The sequence below is a fragment of the Chaetodon auriga genome, chromosome 18 (genome assembly GCF_051107435.1).
Source record: "Chaetodon auriga isolate fChaAug3 chromosome 18, fChaAug3.hap1, whole genome shotgun sequence".
NCBI classification, from domain to species: Eukaryota; Metazoa; Chordata; class Actinopteri; order Chaetodontiformes; family Chaetodontidae; genus Chaetodon; species Chaetodon auriga.
Genome location: NC_135091.1, coordinates 6,035,340 through 6,057,251, shown reverse-complemented (window position 1 = coordinate 6,057,251; position 21,912 = coordinate 6,035,340). Strand labels below are relative to the sequence as shown.

At 44.5% G+C, this 21,912-nt stretch overlaps 1 protein-coding gene across 27 annotated transcripts in view; it reads right to left on the bottom strand.

Moving 5' to 3' along the window:
- Window positions 1-15,160, bottom strand: part of ptprk (protein tyrosine phosphatase receptor type K) — a 105,741-nt gene extending 90,581 nt beyond the window's left edge. For 26 of the 27 annotated variants that reach the window (XM_076755449.1, XM_076755455.1, XM_076755454.1 and 23 more), the window contains exons 1-2: window positions 14,843-15,160; window positions 8,761-8,784 (exon numbers count right to left, since the gene is read on the bottom strand). In XM_076755449.1, the coding sequence (XP_076611564.1) occupies window positions 8,761-8,784; window positions 14,843-14,924 (106 nt within the window). In that variant the 5' untranslated portion in view covers window positions 14,925-15,160. The remainder of the gene's footprint in view (window positions 1-8,760; window positions 8,785-14,842) is intronic. The other variant, XM_076755458.1, reaches the window with a different exon arrangement.
- Between the last annotated feature and the right edge of the window lie 6,752 nt (window positions 15,161-21,912).

The window sequence follows — 21,912 nt, the reverse complement described above, 5'->3', positions numbered from 1 at the left end:
ACACACCTAGAGGTGAACTCAGTAAAAACCTGCAGTCGGTCTCCTTCTCCTCTTTCACTCCCTCTCCTGCTTCTGCTGCCTCAATTAAAGTCTCTCTCCCCCCTCCTTCAATCTCTCTTGCTCTCTTTGGACCACTAACCTTGATTCACTGTCCTCACTTTACTGTGCCTCAGGCTGGGACATGCATACACACACACACACACACACACACACACACACACACACACACACACACACACACACGTACAGACAGGCAGATTTACAGGCCAACACGCAGCAGCATACACTGAACAGGAGATATACACATGTACTTGACCATGGTAAAGTAGAAGTGGTTAGTTTGGGGCCTGTGTGAGGGGAAAGTGTGGCTAACCGAAACCACATGTGGCAGACTCTCTCTCGCTCCATCCGGAGGTATGCGAGCCTCTGGAGTGTGTGTGTGTGTGTGTGTGTGTGTGTGTGTGTGTGTGTGTGTGTGTGCGGAGGGGGAGGTGTGATAGCAAACGGCAGGAGGAGAGGCACAGCGAGCTCGTGGCTTGACTTTAACCTTTATTTATCCAGGGAACAGTTGAGCAGACGCGCCGTTTGTAGCCGTGCTGCCACACATTCACGAGGCTGCACGCTCGGGAGCTGCCCCACTGTAACTACAGCTTTCTACTGGTGGCCACTGCAGCCGTGCCACGGGATCAGTCCGAGGTGAAGCGCCGTGCTCAAGGGCAAAGCTGCAACAAGTACAAAGTGGTAGTTACTGAAGCCACGGCGTACAACGCAGACACTGCCATCAACAGTTTCTCTAAATGTCTCAAATCAGAGTGCATCGAAATGAAAATGCCTCCTCACTTTCTCCATATAAGGGATGTGCCAGTATGTAGTTTTGCTTCTACTGCCAGATGACAACATCAGTAATTGCGGGTCATAAATTGTAACTGTAAAGCACAGCTGATGATGATTCCCGGGCCGCTGCTGGACTAAACTGACCTGCAATCAAATCCTCATTTTACAACGCAGTCACATTAACTTTCATCCTGCGAAGCCGCTCGGCGGCTCCCGAAAAAGAGATGTGACATCACGATGGGCCATAAACAAAATGTTGCAGTTCAAAGGTAAAAAAAGACTTCTTCGTTGGTTTTAAATCGGCTGACCACGCATGCCAGTGAAAACCTGCACCTTTCACCATCAACCACAGAAAATCTCAGTATTTCTCAGCCTGGCTTTTACTCTCACAATTCTGAAAATGGGTCATAATAACTTAACAGTTGCCACCTTGACTCTGACATTAATTTTGACACGTTATACCGCTCAAAACAAGCCGCACACTCGTGACCTATGCGCGAGCATTTGGGAGCCCTGTGGGACTTGCAAATTTATCTGCAATTTGCTTTCGTGAAACAGGCCCCTGGGTAACATGACTGCGGCTGAATAACGAATAACAGGGCGAGCAGCGCCAGCTCCCTGAAGCTTTCTGAAGAAACCTGAAGAAAACTTTGCTGGTTTTCAACCAGACTTCTATCATTACAATTTGGGTAGCATATGCAAAGTGAACCATGCTTAAATTCCCTCCCTTTCTGCCTGCAACCTGCTCAATTGCCGGCACGAGTCTGCTGGTTTAGCCGGTTCTGTATGGATGTCGTTCAAGATTGCATTTCATAAAATGAGAAGTGGTTGCAGACATTTTTTCCTGCTTAGAAACAGACAAGCCAAAACCAAGCATTGCTCAACTGGCAGAACGTCACCCGAATGCAGGAGCAGTGCATTCTGGTCGCTGTAGAGTACCAGAGCTCTGTCGTCTCAGGTCATGTATTTCCTTGTGCTGCGCGCAAAAGACCATCTTTCCTGCAGTGAAATACTTCTTTATATTTTGCATGAAATCATTTGAAATGTACCCTCTTGATGAGCTATTTTTGCATCGGGATCTACTTTCAGGGCAATCCATCATCTAACAGAGACTTGGAAGTGACAGTAAGTTGTATTTCTAACATGTCTCCCGCACAATGCATCCAATTATACGTCCGTCAAACGCGGGTTTGTACGCCTGCGCTGTCAAACGGGAGGCCAGGAGTTTCAGAAGTAGCCACTGTGGCAAAAAAGCTTTGCAGAAAAGACCGCAGACGGACAACGTTTTCACGGAGTTGTTTGCATAACTGTGGACAGGAGCATTAGATAAACTGAAGAGAAAAGTATTCCACAGATTGTCATAAGAGTTTTCCATCTACAGAATCCATTCACACCACAAAACACTCACACATCTCATCCCATTCAGAACTCAACACACACACACACACACACACACACGCACACACACACACACACACACACACACACTGCAGTAGTTCTGTTTCAAACCTGCACTTAACTTCACATGTAGTGAGGGACTAAGCCTACAAGACAGAGCGCCGACACTGTGTGTTAAGGTAGTACTGTGTGTGCATGTGTGTGTGTGTGTGTGTGTGTGTGTGTGTGGAGGGGGGGGTGAGGTTGAGCGTAAGAGACAGTTTATGTCATGGGGAGGTAGAGCTGTATCTGCTAACCGTTACTCCAACAAGACAGCTCGCTTGGCTCACACACACACACACACACACACACACACACACACACACACACACACACACACACACACACACACACACACAACAAACACACACAAGATGCACACACAGACACTTTATTTACCTTTGGCCCAATATAGACATAGTGACAGTTAACCTAGCCACTTAATACAAAGAGACAGTTTCTTCTACAAAGACTTATATTCAGAGGGGGGGTTTGTGTGTGTGTGTGTGTGTGTGTGTGTGTGTGTGTGTGTGTGTGTGTGTGTGTGTGAGTCAGAGTAAATCTGGCTGAACTGAAAACAGAGCAGAGAGAAAACACTAACAAAAGCATTCCAGAAAGTGACTGAGAGAGATAGCAAGACAGAGAAGAAGAAGGAGGAGAGGGAGAGCGGGACCTTGACGTGATACAGGAGGGGGTGAGGTGGGGACGGGGGAGGGGGGAGGGGGGAGGGGGGAGGGGATGGGTGAGGATGTTTTGTGCCAGCCTGACACGGTAGAGAGGAATCTGTTCTTTAGTTTTCATCAGATAAAACACGCAGAAGCGTCATGGTTTGGCAGCTACTGCGTGTTAACTGACTCCAACTGCCAATAGTTGAAGGAAATCGCAAACACTCAACATATTTTGATAATCAAAGTAATTTTTCAAGCAAAAATTCCAAACACTTCCTGGTTCTAGCTTTTCAGCTGCTGCTTTATATCATTGTAAACAGAGTTTTTTGGGGGGTTTTGGAGCGACAGAAACAAGCAATCTGAAGACGTCACCTTCAGCTTGAGCGGCAGGAAGAGATTCATAATATCAGCCCCGATGAGAGACCTTGAAGTTTCTCTAAAAGTACAACAAGTATGGTCCCATGTTGCTCCAGCGTATAGCTCCCATTGCAATCACAATTTCCACCTTAAACAGAATCCACACGCTTCATCCCTGTAACACAACACCATTCAATCTGGATTTGGGAACACTAAATCCCACCCTTGATCTTGTTGTGGTTCTTGGGAGGAGAGGAGGTGGGATGAAGAGGGGGAAGAAGGGGCAGAGGAGGTGGGGGAGCAGGAGTGGGGCGGGGGTGGGGGGGCACATGAGAAGGGGGGAGGGTTTGATAAACGTTGTGTTGCTTTGTTTAGGTTAGTGGGCCATAAATTCCACGGAAAGGGAGGAAAAAGGACTGGAAGACGGGAATGAGGTAAAATATCTGCTGAGAGAGGAGAGGAGAGGGGAGAAGAGGAGAGGAGAGGAGAGGAGAAGAGAGGGGAGGAGAGGGGAGGGAGGAGAGCAGAGGGGAGTAGAGGGGAGGGGAGGAGAGAAGAGTTTGTTTGACTAAACTGACTGATTTCACTCGACTCCACCAGACACGGTGGAGTCTGCACAGTATCAACATCGCTGGGGAGTGTGTGTGTGCATCTTTCTGTGTGTGTGTGTGTGTGTGTGTGTGTGTGTGTGTTACACCAGTGAGTATCAACATAAAAATCAAATGCCTTCACACGGCTACCTCCCATGAAAACCTCCCATGTCCTATTTTGGCGTTTTCCTTGGTTCACATGTTGCCGTGCAGCCGCGTGTCCGCTGGGAGTTTCACTGCACTGCCGTCTCCTCACTGCCAGTGAAAATGAGGCACATTTGCACAGTTCAGAAAAACTTTGCAGCGCTTCAATCGGCGCGGGAGAAGTCATGGTTAGCGCTTCCCACAACGATTCATTCAGCGCTGCTCGCTTAAAAACAGAAGCGCCTCGTAAAAATACGATCTCGGTAGGTGTCCCGAACCCACGATCTATGGAAACCGTGGAAAAACTATTGTTTGCTTCTGTGAATGCGTGGAAATAAATCTGAGCTGCTTGATGTTTGGAGGTAGGGAGTCAAAGGCGGCGCTGGCCCCCGTCGCCTGAAGCTGTTGGTGGTGCTGCGAATTTTAATATTGATGTAAGCCAGTAACATACTGTGATCTTTACACATCATTTGTGACCTCTTCCTAATCCCTGAGAAGTATAAAACTCGGTTGTAACGGCTCATTCAAGTCTGCTGGGCACTAACACTGTTTTGTACGGCTTTCATTACGGATTAAATTAAATTCCTGTCAAGGACGAGAACGAGGACTGAAGATTTTGCGCTCCATCTTTTCCATTAAAATCATGGTGGTAGGGAGGGATCTCTTCACAGCCACTAAGGACAGGAGGAACAATTACAGCAACCCTTTGATACTTTCAACATACATGCAGGCATGTGAGGGTCAAAAAAGCACGAATCTGCTTTTTAAGAGGAAAATTCAAGCCCTTTCTAGGAGCCTAAACCAAACATTTCCAGACTCTCAAAGCCTAAAAATGTCTTCAAACTGTTTGTTTCAGATGACGAGAAGTAAAATAAAATCAGCAAGTCTGCACATTTGGGAAGCTGAATCTTGCAAATGTTCAGTATTTTGGGTTAAATAGCTTCAAAGGTCACCCAATAATCAAATTTGTTACCTATCACTCAATTTTATCATGATCGCAGAACGATTCTTCCTCAAATTTTATTATTCATGCAAACACAAATAAGCCTTCTTTTGGGGTTTATATATTAATAGCTTTGCCTGAAATATTCAAATGACGCTTGTCATATGTGGGCTGAACTGTTAGAATACATGACTTTATTAGAGACGGTGTTTCAGGAATCAAGGCTGAGGAGGGCCAACCAGAAAACTGACAGACAGATGTTGAACATTCAAATGTCTGTCTCTCACACTCCCACTCAGCCTGTCCGTTAGAGTGATTGACTGTAGGTGCGTATACGTGTGCGCCGCTGCTGTCAGGCTGACCATGTGTCGGCAGTCATCCAGCCATTTACAGACAGGAGGGACACACACACACACAGCGGCTGGCTGGCAGGAAGACAGACAGACCGACCAAATGACAGATTAGGACGGCCGACACGCAGATTAAAAAAGAAACCCCGTAACATGATTTAGAGGAGAAAGATAGCTCTGGAATATCTGCTAGAAGATTTAAATCTCTGCTTACTCAGACAGACAGACAGACAGAGGACCAGCATCGCCGTGATGTGAAGATACATGGTCGGGGATGGAGATGATAATCTTAATGGACTGGTCATCTGCCCGTGAGCTCACACACAGCGGAGGGTTTATATATCTCGAAAGCTTTCTACTGAAATCAGCTTAAAGAGCAGAGGCGAGAGGTATTGAAAAGGAATATAAGATAATAACAGTAGAAACAGTGTCCTTTTTTTATACCAGGATACACTTTACATACTGCATGACCTCTGGGATTTTAGCGTGAGACTGCACACAGAGATCAGGAGGGAGACTTGCTATGGTTTACTGCACAGCCACTGCTTATGGCTACGTGTGTGTGTGTGTGTGTGTGTGTGTGTGTGTGGGGTGCAACTCGATGACAGATGTCTTCTTAACCGGACTAATGGAAACCATTTCAGCCACCGCCTATAGCTGCGTACACAGAGACACACACACACACACACACACACACACACACACGAGCCCTTTGGCCACGTCTGTAGATCCAGTCCACCTGAAGGCAAACATGAAGATCTTTCATACGAATATGCATATGTGCACACGCATGCTGTCATGTTTGCTCAACAAACAGAAAGAAAAGTAAAGCAAACAAACAAAGAGCATCTTTTTCTGGACAGTTTGTCTCCATCTTCAAGTGTCTGGTGTCACTTAAAGACACTCCCTGGTCTTAATTTGTCTTAAGTGTCTCTTAAGGAGCTTTAGAGGTGACAAAAACAGCCAAAGCAAGGACAATAAAAGGCACGTGCACCCAAAAAAGTCATGCTTCCCATGACCTTCCCAATGAAAACCTCCTTTTAAGGCTCATTTTTGGGCAATTTCTCTTTATTAGGTGGTTGAAAGTGGAGGAAGGCGAGAGGGGGGGTGATGATGTGGCACACGTCCCAGGACACATTTAAGGCGAGGGCGCCGAGTTACACTTTAGCCACCAGAATTCCCCAACACTCGTGTATTTCTGTCCTGAGCGGTTTGGCTTGAACTCAGTATCTTCAAACATTTGCTAAACATGCAGGACAATGGCAGGGTTTGGTTACAGTGACAACAGGAAAACTGGAGATTTACTGTAAGGTCTCCGGCCCACAGCCGACACTTGGATCGGCTTCGGGATGAGATTTTCACTTCAGGCTCCTTGAAAGAAACCTTCAGAGCAGCGCGATAATGTAAATATTATGGTAATAATGGCTGATATGTGCTATTAATAGTAGAGTTAACCATCATTTTTATGGCAGAGAGGGGACTGAAAAAGCTACTGCACATAAAAAAATCACAAATTAAACACGATGCATTAAAGGATAATTACAGTTCATTTCCCACAAATGTGGCTGTTGTGACTCCATGGTTCATGTCAATGTTGCACTCGTCACCTCTCCTGCTGGAGAGATGTGGAGAAACGAGGACTCTGAACATTATTTTTACATGTATCATATAATTTTGTGTCTGACTGAAAGTAAACACAGGAAGTTGCCGCCGGGAACCGCCATCATGGCTAACTACAATTTCTAAATCAACCCCTGCTAACGGTGGTCCCATGTGACCAGGTCTTAAAGGTTTAGAGCAAAGTCGGCTAAGTTGAGATAGGAACAGAAAAGGCTTTTGACCACGAAGGCAGCCTGGACTTGGCCGGATGTGGAGGATGTTAATATAGCACCAAGGCAGACGATCAGATCTGTGTCCATCTGAGCAGTTGTGGGTTACTTTATCAGTACTTTCAGAACTGGTTTTCCAATCGGTTTTAAGTTTGATTTTGTCCAAATGAACAAGAAATGAATGAAAATATGTGGTTAAATCCACACAACCAATCAACCAAACCACCTCCAAAGTACAGTGAGATGGACTAAACCAAAACTGCAGAGGCCTCACAGAGCAATAAAAGTGGCAGCAGTTCCAAACATCCTGAGTTGAGCGTAATCTACTGTGATTAGTGAGAGCTCATGTAGAACCTGCCAAAACCATTTTCAAGAACCTGTCCTGCTTAATATGAACTGACAGTATTTCTGCCTCGCTGGGCTTTCATTAGGCCTCTATTATTTTTGTATTAACTAATGTGTGTTTTGGAGCATAACACTCCAAATCCTATGTTTGACTCTCACACACACGCAAAAAACAAAAATAAACAACGAAAGCAAATCAAAGCATCTTTTGTCGGTTTTAAGGATTAACCACAATGTGACCTTGTGTAAGACGAACTGAGGATTTCTGCCGTCTTTGATTCCAGTAAACAAAAATATAAACTTCCTGTTTGCTTTGATTTTGTCGCAGCAGAGCCTTGTGGGATACCAAACTCTACAGTCAGAGAGTCATCACTCTGCGTCTCTGCGGTGTATTTTTACTAACTTGTCACTCTGACAACAAAAAAAAAAAAAACATCTCCCTCATTAACATCCATCTGCTGCGAGCGTTTATGTGAGAAACAGAGAAGAGACGGCGGGGTGGAGGAAAAATCGAGGATATGTGCGAGACAGCCTGAGAGGATGTGAGGATGCTAAAGTGGACATTTTCAGAGAGGAGACGAGAAGAAGAGGAGGTGTGTTCAGCCACTGCAGGAACAAAGTTTCTCAGAGCTCCTTTATTAAAGAGCAGGTTCAGCTAAACAAACAGCACCTGGAAACTTCAGGCCGACCGACAGCTGTCTAACTCCACAAAGACAGACAGAGACAGACAGGCGGGTGGGGGCACACAGACAAATGGTAAATACATTAACTGACAGCCAGGCTGGCAGAGTCTCGGAGACAGACAGCGGCAAACCAGAACAAGAGTGCTTCAAATATTTCACCAGTTCAAGTTTGTCATTATAGAAATCATTTCCAGGGAGCAGAACAGCAGTGAGCATTGAAACAGTTCATGGTCCTGCTCAACGTGTTCACACTGAGGAAATATGACTGCATACTGAACTTTAATACCGGAATAACAAGGTGTAAGCAATTGTCCAAAAGACGTTGTACTGGTGTGTCAAGGTGTGATCGCCCACAGGTGCCAAAAACAACTACCAATGAGCAGTGAGACCGAACGGGATGGTTAGTACTACAGACACGTCAGCTTAAGGAAGGGAGGACAAAACCAACAATTAGATCGGCACAACAGAAAAAGGAACTTTGAGGTGAAGGCTGTGGGCTAACAGTGAAGACACCAAAGACACAGATGATGATGACTATGAGTGACGAAGCTCAGCTCTTGGCTGGCCACTTGTAACTCACCCTTCTCAGCGCGCCCCATGTGAGCTGGGTCCAACAGAAGCAAAGCAGAAAATAATAAGAGAGAGTTAGACTGGATGGCATGCACAGGTGTACAGTCACATATACAGAGGAGAGATGACTCAGCGTTATTGATACAGGAGAGCGACGCACGATCGTCGTCTTCAGCGAGGAATCGATCAATTGTTTGGTCGATAGAATGTCAGAAAAAAGTTTGTTTTGATCCACCAAAAGACCAAAACACATTCAGTTCAGTATCATAAAACAGCAGATTCTGCATGAAAAAGGACTCGAGTGATGATTTGATTATTTTCACGGCGATAAACCGATCGATCGCCCGTGAGCTTCGCCTCCTCAGAAACGCGGATGCTGGTCGGGCTCGTCGATGATGAAGGAGGAAGCTGACTCAGAAGCAGCGATCAAAATCTACACAGGCGGCGTCGAGCATGAATCCGGCTTTCGTGTACACATTCTGCTCAGCGGGAGCGACCGAGTGAAGCAACAGCTTCACAAATCGTATACGTAACACACACAAATCTGTCGCAGCAGGAAGGACGAGCTGTCGACTCGCACACGTGCGCTCACACACACACACACCTTTATCAAGCAGACGCCCGGCCTCGACCTTTACCCTCTGCCTCACCTGACCCTCACGTCAACCCTAAAAATAATCATTTTCCCAAGACTGTCATCACCTGCCGCCACTTCTCCCAACCTCTCTCTCCATTGCACGCACACACACACACACACACACACACACACACACACACACACACACACACACACACACACCAGCCGCGTCACTGTTGAATATATCATTATCACCGCACACTAGACTACACAACTGGTACTGAGGCTGCTCACATCTGTGTCTGTGTGAGGCAGACTGTGTGTGTGTGTGTGTGTGTGTGTGTGTGTGTGTGTACAGCGATGTAATTAATCAGCAGAGAGTGTTGATTACTTAATCTGTCATTAGCCAACCATGTGTGTAAGTGTGCGTGTGTGTGTTTGTGAGTGTGTACGTGAGGCAGCAGGGTGTTTCAAGGCCCCCTTGTACCGACAGCTGTGACCAGAGCCAAACAGGGCAGAGCAGAGATTGATGATACTGGACTAATACAGTCATTCGTCTGGGATGTGATATTTCGGGGAATTGGGATTTGTTTTGGATGTGCTGCCTTCCTTCATTTCCAACGGGACTTCAACACTGTCCCGGTTCACTGCTCAATCACTGATGATTTATACCCATCACACCGCCATCTAAAGGTTAATCCTCACTGTGACATTAGGGACATTTCCATCGGCCTGTTTTTATGTTAACTTTCAATTTGTGCATAAAATGCAAGAGTGGAAACAGCAGACGGGGTGATGGGAGCCTATTCATCAAACGCACCTGGATGTTGCAGTACCTGCTTCTGCCTCTTCCACCAAAAACAAAGCATGCGGGTCATGCTGCCACTCCACCAGGGAGGCCAAAAAACATTAAGGATACGAAGAGTGGGGGTGCGCTTGGCCAAAATGTCCCCAGTTCGACTGTAACTGGAGCCCCCCGTTCCCTCCTCTCCTTCACCACCGTGCAGCTGAGCAGCACGGAGCACGAGTGGGTCAGAAGAAACGAATTCATTCACCAAAAAACAACGAAACAACTGCTGTTAGAGCTGCAGCCATTTGTTGATTGATCAATTAGTCCTGCTTCTGAAATTTAATTAGCAACCATTTTGGTATTTGACTTATTGCTAAGTCATTTTTAAGCGACAGGACTGTTTCTGGACTGCTGATTGGACAAAACAAGCGATTTCGTGGTATCAGCTTTGGCTTTTCAGGACTATTTTCACCCTTTTCTGACAGTTTGTAGACTTGGCCTGCAGCTAACGAGCACTTTCATCATCTATTAATGAGCTAATTAATGTTTGGCATTTTGACTAATTGATTAATCGACTACTGTTTAAGGTCTACCATAGATTAAATGATTAATCGAGAAGATATTCATCAGGTAAACGACGATGAAAATAATCATGGCCGTGATGTGTCACAGTCCCCGGTTGATTCATTTAGTAGTTGAGACCTGCACCGGTTTTCTTAGCCAAAATCAAAACTTGCACAACATTTTAATGCAAACGTTTGTCGTTGCAGTGCTTCTCATTCCTCCACAGCATGGCGCACGCAAACCTGAACCACGAGCTGCATCCATCATGTCATGTTCAGTCAGAGGCCAAAAGGTTGCACCGACGCTATGTGTCGCTAATCCGTTTTCCAACACAAACCCTCAAATTCATTCACACACACACACACACACACACACACACACACTGAGTCTAATGAGGGATTAGCTAATGAATTCTCTCAACAGAATAATTACATTTTACACACACGCCTGTGCGCGCACAGACTCCATCCCCAAACGACTGAAGAAATGAGCCAGTGCTTTCAAAGAGATGGGCTTTTTAAATCTATCACTAAATTGAAATCCGAAGAAACAAAGTGGCTCTGAGCAAAGTGGTGTTTGATTTGAAGAGAAGACATTAAGATGGATCTGAAGGACGGCGGACTGAAGCATTAACGAGAAAATAAATAAAACGGCCTTTGATTTGGCGCCATTTTACATGGCATGGGTAGAATGAGGAGGCATTTCCACAAGAATCCAAATGAGAGGCAAACATTTCACATGCTCATCTTTGTACCACTGTACTCCGCAGGGCTTAAAAGCATCGGCCTCCCTCTTTCTCTTTAAGTGACAGCAACACACACGAGTTGACACACACATTTGGTCTGCACACACACACACACACAGGACATGACAGAGAAACACACATACAGCCACTCACACACACACACACACACTCCCTCCTGCCGTTTTCACAGTCTCTTGAGTGGAGGAGATGCCCACGGCCAAAAACCAATGGTTGCATTTCTTGTTTTTTTTTTTTTTTTTTCTTCCCTCCTCCTCCTCCTCCTCCTCCTCCTCCTCCTCCTCCTCCTCCTCTTCTCCTTTCTCACTCTCACTCTCTTTCTCTCGCCTTTCTCCGGGAAAACACACTATTTTATTTCATCTTGCAAATGGAGCTGAAAAGTAATTATAATTAAACCAACTTGGTTCAAATGTTCAAAATACTGAAATAATTTACAATTATAATTAAACCGGCTCAGATGTGGTGCTCAGTAGCAGCGGCAGCCTTCTAATTCGTCTGGAGACACTAATGGAAAACAATTATTTCACTTCATTAAGATTAAAGACGCCTGGAATCTGTGTCACAGCTCGATCAGAGAGGAGACAGATTTAGAAAGTTGTCAAATTAACATAAACTCAGTTAGTGACTTCGTAAAGACGCGCGCGCGCGCTCATATTTATCGCACTGACTTTGTAAGTGATAGGCCAAAATAAAACTGCTGCAAAACAGCACGATAAGAGGAGGCTGATTTATACAAAGGCCATAATTTATAGTTTGACTTTCTAAATGGGGAAACTGGAAGATAAAGAGGGAAATGAGACAGATTTGGAGAAAAGACATCCTCACACAAACTCAAAGTGACTTTGTTCAAATGTGACGGACGGCTTTAAATCCTCGCCGCTGATTTTTTCTCGTCCTTGTCTGTGATTCCAGAGAGCAGCAGCGACTGACGCTGCGCCGCCGCACACGTCTCTCCAGTGACTCCCTCCATCACTGACTTCTGCTGTGACAGTCACCACTTTTCCTCAGTGTCACTTCACAGCGGCTGTACTAACGAACAACCCCATCACCGCTGCCACAGGTGAGGTGATCCAATACAACTGCTGCCAGTGACTCTTTGATTAATTAGTATTCACAGCGTGTACAGAAAAGGGCAATTACGCACTATATGTATCCCTAGAAAACCTGTGCTTTCATCGCAGTTAAAGCATCCTTTTCCTTGTATCTGGATAACTAATTAGTGCTAAAGTTGATTGCTTTTATCCTAAAATCTATGCTTTTTTTTCTGTGCAACACAACCGACTGCAAGTCCTCTTTCTTGAACCCCCTTTCCAGACTAATGATAGCCCACCACCCGCTGTCTGCAAAGCAGCATCCAGTCACTAGTATTTACTTGCAAATTAACAGCACTCAGATTCCCAAAGAGGCCTCAAAGAAATTCCACACATTTGTTACCCAGAGGGCCAAATGGCCACAAGGGAGGGGACGGGAGGGGGGGGTGGCGACGGGGTATGGGGGTGGGGAGAGGAGGGCAATAAAACGTTCACAGATGAAGTGGTGATTAATGCGTAATTTCTATGCAAATCATGAACAGGCCTGAGCGAACACTGAGGAGGAAACGGCGCTTTTCTACTATTTGATGCTGTTTGCAGCACTTCAATGGAGCGCGATGTGTCCTAAAACTGTACTTTTACTGTGTTTTTGGAGGTCAGCTGTGTGACAGCTGTGTGAGACTCTCTCTCTCTCTCTCTCTCTCTCTCTCTCTCTCTCTCTCTCTCTCTCTCTCTGCAACTGCCGAATGCGGAAATAAAACGCACAGCAGCCACGCAGACAGAGACGCAGGTACGGAGAGTTTGCTTGGCGGAGACTCGAGAGCTGCAGAAAATATAAGAGGACTTTGTTTTCTCAGCGTCCGGTCGCTCCTGCACCAGCAACACGGCTGCAGGATAACTCCGTTCTCCAGTTCATTTAGGGGACTTTTGCACTGGCATGGTCCCGGAGCGCACCGAGCAGCCTTTTTTTCCCTCCCCGGCGGAGTGCATACGTGTTTCTGCAGACCAGAGGGACGAGCCGGGCGCACAGGCTCTTAACGATACGGGTGACTGTTTCAAGTGGGGTCAACCTGAAGTCCAGGTGAAAGGGTTTCCGTGCACCTCCAGAAAAATACGCAAGAGTTTAATGTCACGCTCGTTTCATCTACTAAATGGAGGTGAATGGTCATGCACGCGGTTGCGCCCTCCCCGCAGAAAGTCCATAAAAACCACATCTATCATCACAAATCTTCAGTTTGCAATGAGGCGAAACCGGAGTCTTGAGAGAAAAAGTAACCGATCCACTTCATCCCCCCTCTCCTTAAGTTCAATCTCATGGTGCAAGAACAATATTCACTTCATCAACCAGGCAATCTGCGCACGGGCTTTACTCCAAACCATTAGGTTTTACTGCATGCAGCGCAAATAAAGTTGGAGCAGAAGAGGATCGTTCGGCTTGCAGGGAGCGAAAAGCGACCACCGATTGCGTCTTGCAAAAGCCCCACAGTCCTCTGTAAAGACTCAAAATACACCACAGACTGTACGGAGCGGCATGCTATGAATACCATACGAATACTGCATGCATTAAAGTAGATTATGAGTCAGAAATAGTTGCTGAATGACAGATGAATAAGGCACCGTGAGAGAATCACAGGACGGAAACATAAAGTACAAGATCACTGTAATAACCGGCCATTATGTGAGTAATCAGTGTGTTCCTGCGTGAGTATTATAGTTATTAAGCGGTCATCTCCGCGCACGCAGTAACTTTTTCTTCATCCTTCGACGCTCCGGAGGACGCACGGCTGCACGGAACGATGTTTGCCCACCACACTGTCACAGCAGCGCTGCACTCCGCCTCAAATACGTGTTGTTAATCGGTAACCCCACGAAAGAAATGTTGGGTCATATTGGATCTTTATTGCAAGTAAATACAACCGATTCGTGCTTTTTGGTCCTTAAGTCAGATCGTTTTATAAACAAGATCCTCACTCCCCAATCAGAAATACTGCAACTTAGTTTTAAACGTTAGAGTTCACCATCCAACCATCGGGTCAGTGTCAGACATTCAAGTTGGGGCAAACACATAATAAAGAAGAAAAAGCCAATTTCACACAAGCCTAAGGAGCGTTTTGCATTTCGACAGTGACAAAAAGCATCTTCACTCCACGAAAGCAGCTCGTCTCACATCCGAGGAAATCTGGAAAGAGCCGCAAAACAAGCACGACGGTGCGTTTTCAACGCGGGTGCGAACTTTTCTCCCGCAGCCGAACACACCTGTCGGGGACTCAAACGCGTTCACACGCGGGGAGGAAAACATCGTCCAAACTTTTCCCTTCAGCACAGAAAAGAGTCAAAACTGAGCGTTTTTCCTCTGTTCGTCCTCACCTGTCGGTATCTGGCCGGAGACGTTCAACACTGCCGAGAAGAGAGACAGGAGTCCCAGGAAAACGGAGAAAAGTGTATCCATGTCGTCAAACGTGGCCGTGTGTTGTGTCTGTAACAGTTTTCCCCCCACGGGAAAGTTTTTCTCCTCCGAGTTTCTCCGTCCTCTCCTCCGTCTTCAGCCTGCTTCGCTTCTCTCTTTACTGGCTTGTTATTCCTCCTGTTGTTGTGGATTCAGCCGCTCCATTCTCTCCTTTCTCCGGTTTCTCTCTTTTCGCTTCCTACGGGCTCTCGCGGACACTACACTTTGTTTCACGCGGAGTGAGGGAGCGCGCGAGCGAGAGAGAGAGGGAGAGAGAGGGAGGGAGGGAGGGAGCGCGAGCGCAGCAGAGAAAGTGTGTGACGTCACGAGGCAGCCGTTGATTGGAAAAAAAAACAAAAAAAAAAACACCGGAACTAAACTTGGATTTCTTTTAGTGTCGTAATGTGTTTTTTTTTTTTTCATTAAGTATTTTTTACACGTTAATAATGAAGTTAAAAAAAACACAGAACTTTTCGCCCTCATGAATAATATAATATGAGAGACAGAGTATAAACACGCTTCCTGTTTTGATCAAAAAATAAATTTTTCTTTTTATTGTTGTCACCTTTATCTTATCATAAATATATTTACTGCATCCTACTTAATTTTTGAGGTCCTTGTGCTTAAATTGAGTACATGCCACTGTACTTTCTTACACTGTAGGATTTCATTTTGTTCTTTTTACTCCAATAAATTTATTTGACAGTTATAGTTAGTAGCTTTTTTTCAGATATATAACATACTATCAGATGATAAGATGTGATGTTCCTTGGTTAGGCTATAGATTATACTATGAGATCGTACATCAAACAATAAAGTAAGTTACCCTGACATGCTAGGCGACAACATTAATTAAATGTTGCTACATGTCATTGCATAAATAATTATAGTTTAGTAATTAAATGCAGCAAATAACAGAACATTCTACACGATGAGCATGTTTTTGTAATGTTAATAATATTTCTGTATTAAAATAACGTTTTGAAATTGAGTATTTTTGCTTTGTTGTACAAGTACTTTTATTTAAGTAAAGGATCTGAATACATCTTCCATTGCTGCACATACTTTTATCAATTACTTGTTTGGAACAATTAGTTTTTCTTTCACTACCGTGTATAGTGTAGGTTGAACAGTGTATTTAATGTATGTTTGCCATTTGTTTTCTTCTCTCCTTATTTTATGGATTATACCTACATTGTGAGCCTTTCACCACCTGCTTTGATAATATTGTACTTAATTATGGTCGTGCCAATTAAGCAAGTTTTGAGTTTCAGGGAAAAAAACAGCAGCTGAGGAGAGAGAAAGAGTGGGAGAAAGAATGAAAGCCAGATTCATGATCTGCAAGACCTTTCTGCTTTTTGTGCAAACACCCCCACACATACAAAAACTCTCTCAGTGATCATTTGCATTAAGTCGATACAGAAGTTTCTGCTTTTTTAAATGATCTGTCATAGTAAAACCTCGGCCATATCAACCTAAAGGCTGGTACATATCAAAGCCGTGCTCGCAGGGTGTTTCCAGAAAAAAATCAGGGTATAGCAGGTTTAAACATTGAAATATATTCGTGCTTCTAAACGGGGGCAGCACAGTTGGCCCCCTGACAACAGTTCAAAAACAGTTCTGACACAAAAATATTTAAAATTCCTTGCACAGTCCAGGACCCCTGTCCAGCTCTGGGCCCCCCAAAACCATTCAGCTGCTCCCACCCACAAAGGCACCCCTCCTAATAAAGCATACAAAATAGAATAGAGTGGAATCAGCCTGTATCCTACGCAGGTGAGACACGACACATGAGCCAAGTCAAAGTCAAAACAGTACGTTTTGTCATATGGTGATGTAAACTGAACTCATTTACAGCACAGAAAGACTCGACGGAGACATTCAGGAGTTCTGCAGGACAAAAATCAAACTCTTTCAAAGACATTAACCGGAGCACCAGGGCTTGGATCTGCACTGTCATCAAGATGTACAGCCAGGAGGTGCTTCATTTGATTTAAAGGAGACCTTGTGGACAGCTGGTGGACTGTGAACATAACTGTATTTTTTATTTGTGCGAAGAACCTTTCTGTCAAAAAGTGATTTAAATGACTTTCGAATTTGGTTGAAGGGTGGTTTTTATTATCCCTGCTTTCAGACCATAAAATGCACCACCAGAAACTGTATTCAGCACATTTGCAATCATTTCCTGTAGATGCAATTATCTAGGTACTCGTGCATTATACAGCCGCTAACTCGCTTGTGTTAGCACCAGTCTGTGTATGTTCCTGTTAGAATTAAAAACAAATCATTTGCCCACATTTCACCATCTGCCAGCGGTGGTGACAGGCGCACATGTCAGAGTGGGGCTAGATAACATCATGACAGGCCTGCCAAGAAGACAAAATAGATGTTTTGATTTGGTGCACAGCTGAGCTAAAAATATGTGGTGTGGATGGAAATGTACAAGCAGGGAACCGCTGTGTATCCTCTAAGTGTGTTTTGTCTCTCTTAGTGCCACCTCTCCCACATAAAAGCTGTGAAAAATCTCTCCTCCTAAATTTCTGGCTGTGGGAGGCAGGAATATTCACATATAGGCAAACTTTGGCACCTGCAGAGACAATAAATCCAGTTCTAGTCTTTCACAGGGTTGCTGGGTTGTTGGTGTAATTACAGGTGTTTTCTTTCTGTCCGAGCAGTAAATGTGACTGTCTGGCCTGGAAGTGTCCTGCAAATAAACTTCGGTGTCCTGCCACCAAATATCACTCTGTTGCCACCACTCTGCTTCTGAATGTGAATTTGCTATTGTTACACAGTGCTGGTACCCTGCCATTATAGACAGCAGCGTATCCTCACTGTTGTGTTTGCTGAAGTTGCAGGTTCCAGGTTGTTATTTGCAGTTATTTCCTCGTACACACTGCTGTCATGCCATACTTTTGTATGCATTGATGCAGGCGGCTTTTACAGACGCAGGTTTGTGTACAGTGGGCTGAAATTATCTAAGCATACCTTTGCTTTCAACTCGGGAATGATTTTGCACGGGTATATAGAGTCCACACAGCTCTATTTGCAGCAATGGACGTCGGCGCCGCACTGTCCAAATATGAAAGTGTGTTCTTCAGCTGTCATAAGCATCTGAAGTACAGATAAAAGTGGGTTTTTGAAGCTTTTTCTTGTAGGAAATACTCACTCTTAATGATTTGGGATGTACAGACCTTATATTTAGTGCACTATATGTCCGACATGTGCTGAAGTATATTTAAAAGTGGATTTATTCCTTAGATTTTCATGTGGGGACACTGTCTTCTTCTTCTTTTTTTTTCAGTAGCTGTTATACCAAACATTGCCTTTCACAGCGTGAATTCTGGTCTGCAGTGATTTGAAGATGTTTGTATCTCTCCCACCACTGTTTTTTCATCCCTCACATCAAACCAAAGTATCATGTTGCAACTCTTATCTGGCTTCCGGTGGCAAAGAGCCAGCCAGGAAAAACATGGCAGGTAGTCATTGCTGCGTAACAACAGATCAGGTGGACTGAGAGTTGATCTGCTCGGGAAAATCTCTGCGCTGGAAATGGACAACAAGCATAAATAGATTTTTTATTTGGAAGCAGCAGATGACCCTGTTCGACCCAGGAGCAGGTACATTCTTCCTGGGCAGGCAATTTCCAGCAATCTAACCTCTCACAGCACTCAGTGGAGCTCACCAGTAGCTCAATGCAATTTTGAGACTAAACGTGTCATCCAGTGTCTGGTCGATGATGGATTGCAGAGGGGGCTCCGGTGTTTTTGGACCAACCCTATCACCAGACAAGAAAGTCAATTACTGGACGATTTCGCAAAACCCTGGATTACGTTCAGTGACAGTTTTTATGTCCAATGACGATGTTTTTACGCTAGCAGCATGGCTCTATGGAAGGTAATGTTAGCATTTCAGTCAGATCCTGGTCCAGACTCAAATATCTCAGCTGTTGGATGGACAGTTTTCACCCGTCCGGTGGAATATCTCAACATTTATTTGATAGATTGGCACAAAATTTTATACAGACATTTATGATTCCCTGATGATGCATGACACTGACCTTTCACTCACTTCTCCTCTAGCGCCACCATGAGGTTTAGATTTGTAATTTTGATAGAAATGTCTTGACCACTACTGAATGTATCGCCATGAAATTTCATTCAGATATTCATGTTCCTCACAGGTTGAATTGCAGGCTCTTTGGTGACTTTGTCATCAAGCACCATCATTGTTCTATTTAGCAAAATAAAGCACCCAAAATCCTACACTTAAGCAGAGAGGACATAGATCAGAAAAAGGTTTAACATCTTTAATAATCACTGATGACTGATGAATTTTCAGAGCTTTGGGAGGTCTTGACGAGGAGGCAAGATGGGTGTGGACCCAATTCCTTTCTGAGACAAGGACAGGGACAGGGACAGGCGAGGGCAAGGCACCTGAACCTGCTCTCTGCAAACCATGGATATGTGGAGGGTTTGCATGTCTTTCAAATGTTACATCTCAATCTTCAATTTTAGGCACAAAAATCTGGATTAGGATAAGATAGTATTTGCACTTAAAATACCCAGTTTAGAAGCTGCAAACACGTCTTGTTAAAAATACCCGGTTTAGTTGGCACAAGCAGGGCTCCTGCCTCCTGGGTGAAAGTCCTGTGCTTAACCCATCCAACCACTCCGCCTTCCTCCAAATGCAGCCTTTTCTTACTCTTTACACTACATCATTTGACGTGTTGGTCTTGAGAGGGGATTGTCTGTAGAAGTCAAAGATGATAAAGGGGTGCCCAGTGCCTTAAAAATGGGACGTACGTATGACACGCACAAATTTCACAGCATTTTATTCTGGTGACTGGGCTGACACTGTACATGGCGCTCCCTGTCTGTCCTCGTCCTCCTCTGACCACTGCTTTATTGACAGCTCCGTGACTCTCCTGTTATTTTATTCCCACCTGGACAACTTGCTCCACTGCCTGTCTGTCACACACTTTATTTGAAGATGGAGAGAAAAAGTCAAGACTGACTTCGTCCTCTTGGTTCAGGCTGTCCTCTCTATTTTGCCTTGAATACACATCACTGTAAAGCATATGAAATGGTTTTGACTGCGGCAACAAGAATTTTAAAGTTGACTTTCCCTGAAACTTGAGCTCATGATAAAGGATTGGTTGCTTCCATTACATTAAACATACGATTTATTTAGATTTATAGTAAATATGAACACTTTCAGCCAGAAGAGTTTGGCTTTAACTGTGACATGTTACAAAATGCGTGACTTAGACTAGAAACTAACTGACAAAAAAAAAAAGTCAAATATTTTTAAACCTTTAGTGAATTCTTGCCAGCCACAGGAATAAAAACTGTGCGGTATTGTCTCCGAAGAAAAGAGGAGAGCCAAGCAGGACTCGAGGTCAGCTCATTTGATTTTGGCTTAAATCCATTCACGGTCTGAATGGAAACAGCAATTTAATTTTTTAAAGGCGTAACCTTCACTCTGTTATGATGAATATGGGGCCCTTCCAATGCGAAAACGTTCAACATTTGAATAACCGCACAGAAAAACAAAATTGCAGAATTAAATTGGTATAAAGGAAACTTGACACCTGATGTTCCTGCGAATCTGCCCTCAGATTTGACAACTGTTTGCCAGAACAGAAGAAATGTGATCAAAAGATCTGATAAAATCTATAAAGCTTAGACAAATAAATCATGAATGCCCTTCATATAGCAGAAGGAAGCGCCGAACAAGCGACAAATAGCTAAACAGAACGGAGACACAAGTGCAGAAGATGACAAGGAAAGACAACTACGACAACAACAGAAATGCATTTAAGAATCTGGCAATTAAAGCAGCGATAATTTTTTTTGTGCACCAGCTCCTGATGAAAGTATCTGGCTAGTTAGCTGCTAAATGCTCCACTGTGTTCACCAGCTTGTCGCTAACTTTGTCTGCTGTTTGGTGCTGGGCAGGTAGTGTACAGCTGGAAACAGCTGCACGCTGCAGCTGGAAACAAGGCCGAAAACATCACCAAAACCATGAATCTGTGGGCGGGGAAGACCAAAACAATGAGATGCGTGCCACACATCCTTATTTGATGCATTGTTCATAAGAAGGATTGATTCACGCAGCTTTAGATAAAGGTGACGGTGAGCTGCATTTCGAGTGGGAGGATGTGTTTGTGTGTGTTGGTGAGTTTGAATTATCGAGGATTAATGTGCATAACGGAGCACTAAAAATTCACCTCAGGCAGCACACTGGACCTGAGATTATTTTTGGAAAAGGACACAGTGCCCTTGTCAAAATAGCATGCCACTTCATGAGGTGTAGCCTGTACTCGTTAATGATGAAAAATATGTCACGTGGAAACTTACACTGATGAGCCCGAAGAGGGCGGTTCGTAAACGTCCTCAAAAATCTCCCTCCCCTGCAATTTACACAGATGTGACAGAGGACAGCAGGCACGATCAGCACTGATTATCCATTGTCAGTCATGTCTGAATTGTGTTTGGGAAAGCACGGCAGCCCCTCCCACCTCAGATGAGAATAAAATAAAAGGGAACAAAAAAAGAGGAGAAAAGTGTGAAATGAAAATACTCCTCTGAAGGCCAAAAGCCTGAAAAGCACAGCAAATAGAGGACAGGAGGAATGAACCCAAAATACCACCGACAAAAGTAAAAGATAAAGACAAAACAACAGTGCTAACTGTGAAAAAATGAATAGAAATTCAACAAAAACTCTATTGAGCAGGCATGAAGACAAAGTCACTTGCCAGTGAACCTTGGAAAAACAGCCTTTCAGAGAGCGTTTCATTCTCAGACGTTAGGATTTAATACGTTTTGCCTTTCGAAATTCTTATTCAGTTTCTAGCATGAGAGCAGAGAAGTGTTGGTGTTCAGCACGTTCACATCGAAGCCGCTTTTGAACATGTGCAGTGAGATTAAATGCAGATTGGTGAGTCCAGGAATGACCAAATGCTCCATGTTTGTGAAGGCGAGTCTAAGGC